Source organism: Penicillium malachiteum (genome assembly GCF_028827825.1).
Source record: "Penicillium malachiteum strain IBT 17515 chromosome Unknown utg000002l:1.0-8849297.0:1.0-8852440.0, whole genome shotgun sequence".
NCBI classification, from domain to species: domain Eukaryota; kingdom Fungi; phylum Ascomycota; class Eurotiomycetes; order Eurotiales; family Aspergillaceae; genus Penicillium; species Penicillium malachiteum.
Window position 1 is genome coordinate 8,177,123 of NW_026643095.1, and position 12,622 is coordinate 8,189,744.

At 47.2% G+C, this 12,622-nt stretch overlaps 4 protein-coding genes across 4 annotated transcripts; all 4 read right to left on the bottom strand.

Annotated features, from left to right (window-relative positions):
• Nucleotides 1–506: 506 nt before the first annotated feature.
• N7483_006045 (poly polymerase catalytic domain-containing protein) lies at nucleotides 507–2,776 on the bottom strand (the record flags this gene model as incomplete). Its single annotated transcript, XM_057089482.1, has 6 exons — nucleotides 507–1,076; nucleotides 1,129–1,211; nucleotides 1,283–2,134; nucleotides 2,185–2,424; nucleotides 2,487–2,600; nucleotides 2,701–2,776. 6 exons carry the CDS (start codon nucleotides 2,774–2,776, stop codon nucleotides 507–509), a joined length of 1,935 nt encoding a protein of 644 aa, XP_056949311.1.
• Nucleotides 2,777–3,964: 1,188 nt separating this feature from the next.
• Nucleotides 3,965–5,451, bottom strand: N7483_006046 (DUF2855 family protein; the record flags this gene model as incomplete). Its single annotated transcript, XM_057089483.1, has 3 exons — nucleotides 3,965–4,291; nucleotides 4,367–5,219; nucleotides 5,276–5,451. The coding sequence occupies 3 exons, from the start codon at nucleotides 5,449–5,451 to the stop codon at nucleotides 3,965–3,967; spliced, it is 1,356 nt and encodes a 451-aa protein (XP_056949312.1).
• Nucleotides 5,452–5,729: 278 nt separating this feature from the next.
• Nucleotides 5,730–7,066, bottom strand: N7483_006047 (uncharacterized protein; the record flags this gene model as incomplete). The annotated part of the gene is made up of 4 exons (XM_057089484.1): nucleotides 5,730–6,161; nucleotides 6,233–6,281; nucleotides 6,336–6,452; nucleotides 6,531–7,066. 4 exons carry the CDS (start codon nucleotides 7,064–7,066, stop codon nucleotides 5,730–5,732), a joined length of 1,134 nt encoding a protein of 377 aa, XP_056949313.1.
• Nucleotides 7,067–8,374: 1,308 nt separating this feature from the next.
• chs3 (putative chitin synthase activator (Chs3)) lies at nucleotides 8,375–10,567 on the bottom strand (the record flags this gene model as incomplete). The annotated part of the gene is made up of 2 exons (XM_057089485.1): nucleotides 8,375–8,640; nucleotides 8,704–10,567. The coding sequence occupies 2 exons, from the start codon at nucleotides 10,565–10,567 to the stop codon at nucleotides 8,375–8,377; spliced, it is 2,130 nt and encodes a 709-aa protein (XP_056949314.1).
• Between the last annotated feature and the right edge of the window lie 2,055 nt (nucleotides 10,568–12,622).

Below are 12,622 nucleotides of genomic sequence, written 5' to 3' on the forward strand. Positions count from 1 at the left end.
GCGAGAAGAATAAAAGTTGCACAATCTCTTAACTCCTCTGGCTATGAATGTCGTAAAAGATGTCGGGTAAAAAGCATTAAACCGCACGCCACTGTACCACCACACCACCGCACGCCACCGCACGCCACCACAGCTAGAAAAAAAAGGAAGCAAAGGGGGGGAAACAAAGAAAAGGGCTCACGTTCATTCCTGAACTCAATCCCAATTCTGCTATGAATGCATGAAAGAGTAAAAATGCAAAAGGATCACCAAAGGATAACCATGCGAAGCATCTGACCCTTTCAAACCCTCGGAAGATTCACTCCATCTGAACCGAACGCAACCGCACGCCACCGCAGCTAAAAAAAGAAACAAAGAGGGGAGGGGGAAGGAGGAAGTGGAAACAAAGAAAAGAGCTCAAGTTCATTTCTGAACTTCATCCTAATCCTGCTATGAATGCATGAGAGAGCAAAAATGCAATAGGATAATCATGCGAAGCATCTCACCCCTTCAAACCCTCGGAAGACTCACTTCATCTGAACGTAGAAGAGATAACGCTGCCTGATCTGAGCCACATCATAGACAATGTACTCATTGTACTGCAGGTATGCTTTGCCATCATTTCGTTGTCCAGCTGTCATGTCGGGCATCTTGACCCCCTGCAGATTAGCGTTTAAGACGCTTGCATCCTTCCATCCGGCAGGAACAGTTCGACCCTGTCCCAAAGTTGCAACTTTTCCCGCAGCACGCGCTTTCTCATCGGCAGTGTAATCGCCATTGTAAAGCTCCAGCATCGGATCACCAAGTTCAACATCACAAAGCAAGAGCAATCCCTTATTGCCGCTGGAGTGTGGGCAGCAATAGTTCGCAGACTTGGTGGAGGTGTCCGCCAGGTACACTCCTTTGCCAAACATGTAACCATTCACGGGCGCTTCAGGTGGAGCGATTCGAAGACCTTGACTCAGGATACCACCAAAGTTCGTACTACGTGAGCCATGCCACAGGAGGCGGCGATCACTCTTCTGCATAGCTGAGTAGGGAGACGACTTGAAGCGATCTTCCTCTCCTTGGCGTTCCATGCGGAAGATATCGATGACCTTTGACGGATAAGCATTTCAAATTTTTTGCGGAAAAGGAATGTAGACATACAGTGTAGTTCAGAGAATGGGTGGCACCACGAGAATTAGTCAGGTAGTTTGTCAGCTCCTTGAACTCAGTCGAACTATGCTCCACTAAATAAGGAATCATGAATAATCAGTGGACTATATCTATATCAGGATTACAATAGATGAACTTGACTCACGTATCGACATTTCCTTCATGCCAAGACCCCGGAATTGCAGATCTAGCTCATGGACCGATGTGAGCTTAGAATCTTTCATAATCTCATTGGCGACGTCCATGTCGGTCAAGGCCTCAAGCAACTCAATCTCCCTTCTGATAAGTTGATCGCTGATCAAAATAGGAGGCCGCTTACGGCCAAAGTTATGCGGGATTGTAGTGAAGTACTGATTGCTAATGCGCTCAATATCGGCTTGCCATTGCGCACTGTGTACTGTTTCGGCATGGAGTTGAGCTATTTCCTTCAAAAGAGCAAATCCTGTTTTCAGGGTTCGATCACTCAGCTTTCCCAGAGGTAGCTTTTGAGAGTCATAGGACATTGCTTCCATTGCGGACTGGAAATGGTTGGCATTGAAAATGAAAGAGATCAGGTCCTGCAGAGGCTTGTCCAGGGTACATTCAACTTTCGGCGGCAGGGACGGGGATTTCTGTTCCTCCTCCTCGGTCGGCTCCACGTTTTCATCGGTAGGATCCTCTGAGTAGCTGCGCTCGATGAAGGTGTATTTTCCGCGCACAGGTGCCTTGATTAACCGTTGTGTCCATATCATTCCGGCCTTGGCTTTGAATTTCTTCTCAAAGTGATCCTTCGCCGATTTGAAGTCGTATGAATGTCCAATCTGCCCGCTAAGTACGGCTGACTGACCACCCTCGCCGACGCGACCCCAATGGGTCCAAGTCAAATACTTCTTCTCTGCACCTGGGTATTCCAAGAGTTGGATTCGGTAAAACTTGTTGCGATTCAATACTGAGTCGGTTTGGTTGAGCGTTGCATCCCAGATCACGTCGTCTTCTTCGTCAATCCAGACTGCTGGAACTGCAAACCTGGTAAGCAATCTTCAAACGAACTGGACTGACAGAAATTACCTTCAGAAGGGAATGGGTTGTTTAGGAAGAATTCTGGATCAACAGGAGCTTTCGGCGGCATGGCCTTTTGTCTCTTGTTTGAATCCTCGAGCTCGGAGTCTTCTGAATTCGCTCGCTTGGTTCCCTTTGGGGTAGGAATGATCAGAAAATTCTCCACAGACACATTGGTTCCCTGCTCTTTACATGCCAAGAGCCAATCGATGGTCACGACATGGCATTTGTAAGTTAGAGCATTCCTGTCTTTTATTTGAAGTCAGCAAGATATGACTAATGGTACCCGAAAATCCAAAGACAAGATATACATTTGATGATCTTTTTGTCCACTTCTTTTTGCGTAGTGATCAAGTGGGTAGTTCTTTTGGTGACCGGTGCGCTGTATGCAGCGGATAGGCACTCCGCCAGGTTCTTCACTTGATCTGTGATGGTAATGTATTAGCTTCATCTGGATACGTTTGAGAATGGTCAACGGTCCACGCGGTGGACCAATTGAGTAAGGCGTTGATGGAGGTCGCGTACCTTGAGTATGACCGGGAATCGCTCCGCCGGAGGAGATCACGATGTCCTTCCCACGGAAAGGAAATTTAACCGGCATATTGAATGGAAGTCGAGAGCTGAAACTTGGGAAGACCGAACGGCAAGAGAAAAGAAGAGGAAAACCGGAGTGGAAGAGATATTGAAGGCAGTTCAAAGGTGAAACCCCATGGACGAACGGACGGAAAGGGGAAGGAGGAGAAAGAGTGGACGGGAAGAGATATCGAAGGGAGTTCGAAGGTTAAAACTCGAGGGAGAAAGGACAGAAACCTTGAAGAGAAAGGAAGAGGAAGAGAAGGAAGGGTAAAGGATGAGAGCGTGGAAGTGGTGGAGAGGGCAGCTGACTGAATCCAAGCACTTGAGATAACACGGGCAGACAACTGAAACACGTAGAGAGATGAAAATGGGAAAAGAGATATACAATGAGCTCAAGAAACTGAATTTGAAAAGCGTGGGGACTTGAAGTATAAGAAGTACGTGAGATGTGACACTGTTGATTTTTGGCCTGAGTGACGAGGCATTCAGTGGGCTGTTGCCTGGATTAAAGTCAGGCAGCACACCCCTAAGTGGAGACGCTCTCAGGCTACAGACTCCATCGGTTACGAGTCTTACGACTTCCAGTTAGTAGACTCATACGAATCTTGGCACCGGGTCCACGGGTTTACTGATTTGCTTGAACTCCGTATTATTGATTGCTCCTCGGTACAAATTACCTCCTGGATACAAGAGAAAATCATTTTGGACCGGCATCTCTTCATAGCACTTGAGATTTCCATGAGATTGAACGCGGAAGCTGGTGAGAAATTTCAAATCAGTGATCAGATTGAGGAAGATAACAATGGACTCCGGCGGGCCCTGCACATGTGGAGGTCTTGCATATAGGATGATTCATTCATGGTACAGAGCGAGGTTCTCAGAAACCAAGGTCATACAGGCGAGGCCTCCAGCTTCTTTGCTTGAATTTATTTGACCGCCTGGCATAATTCTGCCCCCTCCAGATGTCCTAGTCTAATGCAGGGGCTCTGGTCTGGTAATGGGAAGGTTCCAAGGTTAGAACATCCGTTTAACATTTGAATATAGTACCTATGGTCCACGGGTAGAGTGGTAACTTTAATGAGAGAGTCCACTGGCAAATGTTCAAAAAAAGGTAGTATGTATACACGAGCATTCAATACTACTCAATAGTATAGACCTCGGGATCAACCTGATATCATGATATTTCGATCAGATATTATGAAGACCTTCGAAACTACAGTAGGTTCTCACGCCCGGCAGAGCTCTGAAGCCGGTAGACTAAGGCCTCTTCAGCACCAACCTCGCCCCTGCACAGTCTTGTCCAACCACCTTCAATTCCGCGGTCACCTGAAATTCCATGGCCCCATACAATCTTCATGTCAGGAGCCCATTTATGGCGCTCATTGAGCAGTTCTTCCCAACTGGCACTGATGATCTGGAAGAATGTCTCTACTCCGAGAGAATCGATAGCGGAATCTTGCATACCGGAAGTGTTGCATTGGATCTTACCGAGTCTTGTCATCTCGGAGCTAGCTGTGCCCAATTCTTCTGCAGTTAAAGCCTAGAAATTTTCTCATCATGAGTCTGAGTATCCTCAATTGTGATACAGCCGATTAGCAATGAGTTGGTAACTCACCTTCTGGGGACTGCCAATCTTGATAATGACGGGCTTGACGGAGTCTAATCCGTTTTGTTCGAAAGAGTCAAGGAACTTTGGCAAAACGTCTTCTCGAGCACCAAATTCCAAGAAAATGACCTTCGATGGCTCGACCTGCTTCATCCACTGAACAACTCCCCCAGAGGTGACATCTGCGTAGGTAACAGCTTTGGATGAAAAGGAAGGCTTTGCAGTCTTGCTAGCTTCTTCGAGAGCCGAAACAGCAGATGTGACCTGTAAAAATCCAAGTGGCGCTGCTTCTTCTCTTCGCTCGAAAAAGTATGCAAATGTACGAGCTGTCTTTGTCGATGCACCCAAGCTCACCACAACCGCAGAGGAGATATCTCCATCCTCTTCGGACCATGGTAGATTAAACCGACTACCTAGGGGATGTATGCCCTTTTGTATCTGGGAGTTCGTGGGAAACACGTACTCGTTAAGATGATGGCCGCACTGCCATATGGCACGGAATACGGAAGACCAGGCTAGTCGATCCAATACATCCACGGAAACGGGAGATACGGCACCGGGGTCGGCGAGCGTGTGGATTGGAATTGACAGAGGTGTTACCATAAATCGATTGTATAAAGGCATCAGGGTTTGACGATGCTCGCTAGTTTCAACCCAATGGCCATTCGGAGGTGACTGTTCCAGTTTCAAGTCGACCGGTGCTGCAGATGTTGGCCAGAATCCGAATAAGAGTGTTTCAGGAGCCAAATTGGGAATATTGGTTTCCTCAACGCTTGCAAATCCCCAGGCAGGGGCAATCCCCCATTTAGAACTATCATTGTAGGGCGCTGGGCAGCTCTCCTGTACTGGATATGCGTCCCACCTGCGACCAGTGGATTAGTCGTCTTATGAATTTATCGTTGAGGGATTTGATCTTACCATTTTATGAGGGTTCCCAAAGTGGCGTATGTCAGGTTGTTAGATGTCAGACTGACAAGTTGAGGCCGTATGCGAACGGAAGATGGACCTAGCTCTCCCAGTTCGGCACTGACTGGGAGTGTGAAAGTCGCATGCTCAGAGATGTCTTGCTTCGAGACAACATGAATTTGTGTCATGGTGAATGATAGTAAGAAGCTGATCGGACTTGAATTTCTTTGAAATTTCTCAATGGGAATGGGAATGTTCCTCTCTTAAGGCTCCCAGCGGGACAACACTTTCCCACTTGCACTAAGATTACTGAACCGACCATGATGTGTCCGGCCCCCAACAAAATGCCCCGCACAAGGCGTGCAACGTCTATACAGATGTATGCAGTAGGTAGTAATTGATTCTGTAAAATATTGCGTGGCCTTGGTGGCCTTGGTGGCCTTAGATCAAGGATAAAGAGCCCCATCTATAATGTCCCATCCAAGTCGACAACGCTAATAGTCACAGTGTTGTCATCACCACCCAATGCTCCACCACCATTAATGACCAACCAATTTCCATCTCCTTCCGACAAAATTCGCAAGGATCGAGAATAGCTCGCGCTCTCGGGAGTATCTATCGTCGTCCACTCGCCTTCTCCAAGTGCCTGGTTGATATACACTGCAGAAGAGGACTCTGCGCTCACGATGATCGTTCCATCTTTGCCTCCATACGACGTCCACACGACGTAAGGAGCTGACGCTGGCTCCGTTCCATCAGTTGCAATAAGTTGAATCGGTTCTGCGGAGTTGAATTCTTCTGGGTTGGAAGCGATGCGGTAGGTAACTGGGAAACTATAATCTGCCGTGTCGAAAAAGGAACCGTGCTCGTACGTGATGATGTACTTTCCGTTGGGGAGCTATTCAAAGTGTCAGTGATACTCAGCTTCTTGGTTATAGTTTTCAATTCCAAGGACACAGTTGCACTCACCTTCGCAACTGTTGTCATTCCCGGTCTATCGGTATATGTTGAGTATGTGCTAAAAGTCGAGTCAGTTTAACAGTACACCATGCAAAGATTCAAGTTGCCATACACATCATCTACAACAGGTCCCCAAGTCTTCAATGAGCTCGAGACTTGATGAACCAGCTTCTGTCCGTAAGTGGCGTTGTCTCGTTGATCGGAGTAATAGCAGATCAATTTTCCATTACTATAGAGCCAGTCAGTGGATCCAATCATGACAACAATGCCACAAATAAATCATTCAAGGGAAAGAAAGAAAACTCACTAAGCCATCAAGAAGGGTTCCCAAACAGGAGTCAACCCATTATCTGGCTCAGCCTCTCCACCAGCCGCAATATGGCTAACAAACTCCCACTTGAGACCCTGATCGAACGAGGCATACAGATCAATCTGAGTCGACGATAGATCCTCAGGGATACTGTTACCCGCCAGTAACAGGGTTCCCTCCGGATAATCACCAATCTTCTCAGGGAGATAGTACAGGAATGGTTGATATCGTAGTCCCCAGCCATTGACTTGGTCGGTAACATTGGAATACGCATTCCAGGTCTTACCGTAGTCTGTTGAGCGGTAGATTGGGAAGTAAACTAGTGGTGGCTCTGGGGAGTAGTTTTCCCATGTTGCGAGTAGATCACCGTTTGGGAGCTGTGCCGAGCGGGCATACAGCGTACGGGGAATGTTGTAGTCGGATGGTGGGGTGAAAATGGTGATTTCATCTAGGGATTGAGGACTACTGCTCTTTGGTATGGCTTTTGCTGTGACTTGGGCTGCCAATGCCAGCAGAGTATATGAGAGCTTCATTTTGATCGATGCGGGGTCTTTGCAATCTTATTTTCCGTTTTGATCCTCTGCAACAACTTGTCAAATGTGATCTCAGTGCACACGCATTGGCTTTTATACTAAGTTATCTCTCTGCCTTATAGTACGATGTTAGCAATTGACTTCAGCTAAACTCATCCCGCCGGAGTTGTCCTGTTTCTGGACTCGTCATGGCAGAATCTCGGCACACGCCATTTTGTGGGGTTATTTCCATCAATAGCGATTCTTCCGGGATGTTTGATGAGTATTCCGAAGTAGAATCACGGAAGCCAGAGAGCAAATGTGCTCATTAGTAAAGAAACACTGTTATTGCTCCAAGACTCCATATTGCGGGGTTGAAGATTGAAAGTTGAAGCTTGGAACATTGATCGATCCCCGCACTTTCTCCGCACATTGCCAAATACTATCCTTGCAGTGTCTCGGATGTTGACATAAGGAAAATAATAAGGATTCTCTTCAGGTCGATCACCAGTGGAATCAATCTATCCCAAGGTTGTGCCATGTTTACATTACGCACCTAGGTACGGGCTTAGTACCTACAGGTGAACTCTTAGTCTATGAAATCTGAAGTTGATAGATTTGGAAGATATTTGCATTTGCAATTTCAAGCAGAAATAACCACCGTAATGATATTATAGGAATAGAATAACCCGTAGGTATGAAAAGGAAGGAATTGAAGATCCCTATGCTTGGGGCAGTACGTGTACACCCCATAACGATCGCGAACCATGAATGCAAAAAGGAAAGAGGTCATCTTACTTCGACAAACGCTGAAAAAAATGATCGAGGGGACAATGACCGCCATGGATGCATGAAACAAAATACCGAAAACAAAATACGAACTTGAGCCAGAGGAGGGAATCAAAGGAATGGAGCGCTATACAAGACGTTTCAGGTCATTAGATGGAGAAGATGAGTAAGACAACATGCGTGAAGGGAATGGAAGGCAAAAACAATATCATGAGTCACATTCCCATATTGGTGAGATGTGAGATGCAGATTATGTATTAACTGGAAGGGGTTGAATATGTGGTTCAGATTAGATCGGAGGGTGGTATGTTGAGAGGTGAATTCAGGCGCTGCCTTTCGTGGGATATCATGGGTGAGAGTAGTCGAGAGAGGAAATGAGAGTGATGTTGGGAATTATTTCAAATGTGTTTTTATGTTTGTGCTCGGTGGGGGGAATTTTCGATTAAAAAATGGCGAATCGTTTTTGTTTGGGCTTATTGTCATCTGAAATGATGTTTGTCAGTATTCGTGTGATGTCATATTAAAAGTCCCCATCAAATATCATGAGAGAAAAGGGAGGATAGTACACTTGAGCATACCTTGAGCTTGACTGGGCTTCTGTCTTGTGTTGCGGCCTCCATTCCGACTTTGCCCAGAAGGAATCTTGCCATCAGCTGCAGCTTGGATTCTGGCAATACGCTCCTTGGCTCGCTCTTCACCTTGGTCGGCAGCTTTCACGTACCAGACGTTTGCCTCAAGAGGATCACGTCGGCATCCCATGCCCACCTCGGTGAAATAACCAACCGCGAACTGCGCCTTGGGGAGACCTATATTTGGTAGACATGTTAGATACAGTATATCATAATTCAGGACGAAAGTGCTTTACTTACCAAGATTTGCTGCACGAGATGCCCATTCATATGCTTCATCTTCGTCTCTTTCGAGAATAGGCTCTGCTCCAACCAGATACCACGCGCAAAGGGCCATCATGGCAAGTGGGTGTTGTTTCTGAGCCGCTGCGGTGTAAAAGTGGATGCTGAGAGCAGGATCTTTGGGGCAGTTCAGTTTACCACCATGTTCATATGCATCACCCAGTCGGTAAGCGGCCTCTGGATGACCCAGCTCTGCTGACTTGGTAAACAGTTGTGCTGCGTAGGACTCATCGGCAAAGACATCATCGCCGAATCCTTTCACATGAAGTAAACCAAGTTCATATGGAGCTGAGTTGTACTGCGCATCCGCTGAGTCGGCTGCAAGCTTCATCCATTTGACGCCCTCTCGATATTTCTTTGGTTGTCCCAAATCACCCGCCAAACAAACTTCAGCCATACGCATCATTGCGCCGGGGTGGTTCTTTGATGCAGCCTGTCGAAAGTACATAATAGCTTGTTGCGCATTGGGAGTGGTTCCCCAGCCAAATTCTAAGCACAGAGCTGCGCGGTAGCAGGCCTCTACATGACCGTGTCTGCCGCTAGCTTTGAAGAGTGGAAATGCACGGTCATAATCCATTTTGCCCTTGTTGAACAGACCCGATGCAAAACCATCGCCGAGATAATACTGCGCGAATGGGTAGCTGCGTTCCGCCAGGCGTGTAAGAATGGACTTGGCCTCTAGAAGAAGCCGGGCGCGCGTAATGGAGTTCGAGTCTTCGAGGTCAACCTGGGGCATCTCATGCATGGAATTAATCATGAACACCGCAAATTCGTACTGCACTGCCGGCTCATCCGTCTTCTTCACATTCCCCAGGTACATTTCGAATGTTTCCTTGTGGCTTAGAAGGGACGCATTGTTGCCGACCGAGGACCTGAGCTGCGAATTATCAAATTGCGCCGCACTTGGACCCGGCTGGGGGTACGACGTATTCAAGAGATCCAAAAATGAGGTTGAGCGATTGTCAGGTGATGCGGTTGAGTTTCTCGACGTTGATCGTGGATGCATGTACGGCGATGCAGAGAGATTACGTTTGTGAGTGTTTGCTCCCATCTCGGAGCCGGATGAATATGTCGATAATGGACGAGAAATTCTCGATCGCACAGCTAGGTTGCCGGTGGAAGAGGATGTTTTGTCCGTTTGCTGCATACCCAAGGTTGAGCGCTTAGCTGCCAGCGCAGCTGCCTGCGCAGCTTCCGGTTGATTATGGTGGTATTGTAGTGGCTCGTAGATATCCGAGACCTGGCGTATGCTTTCCAGGCTCCCATGTGAAGAGCTGTTATTGCTCTCCGCAGCTCGATCAACCGATCCACGCTTTTTACTTCCATTTCGGTTTGCCTTGGGTTGTGACTCCTCAGCCGACCATGAGCCACTGCTGTTGGGCGTGTGGCTGTACAGTTGTGTCTTTGGATATGCCATCATTTGCGGGGAGTTTCTCCGTGGGAGATATGCAGGGTCCCAAGAATGTTGTGGGGGTGTGGGGTCTTCTAGAGACAAGTGCGCGAACTCTGGAAGACCGGGTTTCGGTGAAGCTGAACCATGGCGAATATTTTCAATTTTTACGCTTGATGCCTGGGGAGTCTCCACTCTGTTGATCTTCACTGGGGAGCGCGGCGCGTTTTGAAGCACGGCTTCTTCGGATTTAGTGTTGATGGCGATTTGCTTGCCGATCTTTCCGATAATACTCAAGTTATTTGGTCGCACTGGAATCGTTCGAGGAGTGGACTGGGCGTTGGAACTGTGCAAAGCTAGTGGTGGTGAATTTCGGAGATATGCTGGAGGAGGTGATGGGACCGGGTGGCTGTTTGCCACTGATGAGGCCATTTTGAAGTGAGAACGAGCGTCTCAAGCAGCTCTAAGCGAGCAAGATAGAAGCGAAGGTGATGTTTGCGCGACCTTGATCCGAATGCAATTTTACATGAAACAGAGAGGCTGTCGCCACAGCAGCTGCTTCTTCCCTCTTTGTATGTAGAACTGGACCGTAATCCAATAAGAAAGCTGGAGTGGGCCGTAAAGACAAGGGTCCAAGGGTCCGAAAAGGTGACAAAAAAAAGAGTAGAAATGGAAGAAGTACTCGGAATTAAACAAAGTTCATTCACTTAACCCATCACCAAATGCATAAGAGGATCACAAAGAGAATAAAGAGGATGTCATGTTTTTTTGTTTTTCTTATGAAGCGAGGGGAAAGGGAGTATGTTTCATACGGAGAACAAACCACTCAAACCACCTAAACCACCTGGTTCAAGGGTCGCCTCCACTTTTTCTCCACCCGCCATCGCTAGTTTACTCCTTGAAGGGGGTTTGATTCATTACTTCTTTGTATGATTCATGTTTATTACAGAACTTCCATATGGCATTTCCATCTGGGCATTCATATATCGGCCCCGAGGTCTAGGTGACTATTTCAAGATTACTTACCATGTTTAACAGACGGTCATTCTCATCACCTCCTCTGAAACAACACACCTCGCTTGGCTCGTATTAATAGATGTCAGAAAAACAAGAGACTTGGAATTTGCCCATCAGCCCGCCATCACTACCCAATACTGAACTTTGGATGCTGTACGACGATCCACCTACTCCACTCCAACACGCGGAGACCGAATCACGATAACCTTGATTGATTTTTCCCCCTCAAAGTGAGAGAACTGACAACTGCATTTGACGGGTCTATCCATTCTGACCGCTTCGAAGGTCGAGAATGCAATGGACAGAAATAGAGATTATTTATACGAGTCAAAACTGAATCAGGACCCTTAAAGACCTCGTTGCTTTTTTCCCCTCAGCCGCCTCCCTCTCACCTGCAGATGTAGGGCCATGCATTTGGCAGTGGAGCCTTCGGATGATCGCACCCATCGGGACACTAGGCTTACAGAGCGCTGGAGCTAGCGACCAACGAGGAATGGCATCTTACGAACTCTCCTTGACGCCCGGTATTTCCGGCCCTGCTGACCCGTAGTGACTGTAGCGCCCGTGAAAAAAGGTGTTCGCTTATCTGGAACCCGAACAATCAGAGCTCGTTGAATTCGGAGGGATTGCATCCGTGTCAATTGTGGTACTATATTTATTCTTTGGTGCTTTGTATCACTTTATGGCGTCTTCCAAGGTTCATGTTTTTGCATGTGTATTTTAGTTTCAACTCTTTTGATAATTTACCATTTGTAATTCTATTTGAATTTCTCGGCATTCAATTGACTTTTCATGGTGCTCGCACGGCCCGTCGTTCAATCCTTCATGTATGGGGAATATTGGGTATGATACTCCTTGCTGTGACCCGCACTAGCGACTATCATTATACTACATCATCCATATCATATATGACGAAGTACTGTGCACACATGGACATCTGGAGAAATTATTATGAGAGATGACGACGTTCAGTCTATGTTAGAAGAGAAGCACCCCTTCCATTAACCTGACTCGGTGTCTTGAACAGTGCACATGTGGAGTTGACAGTCACAGTCAACTCTTCTGGGTTTTACTGCCAAGTAGTCATATAGTTAGGCTGCACACCTGATAGAGAACTGATAGTCCATGTAACCACATCGGTGTAGTGTACAACACAGACCCAAGACTGATCGATCTCTGATGCGCGAGCTGCATTCCAGTACGAACGGGGACGTGGGCATGGCTCCCATGCCGCCGCAGTCCTCGCACAAGGAATAGTCCGTTGAATCCGTAGATTCCTGGGACTCTGGGGGTTTCGTGTTAGTCTGATATGATGCTAAAGGTGAGATGATTGAGACATCGCCAGACACTTCCAGCTTGAACCTCGCTTGTCATGTAGATTTTTGGGATATGGATATGTTAACAGGTAATCCATACTTTGTACACCGTATAATACTTCGTAGCCAAGGCTTGCAAGGCTCGTTCTATCAT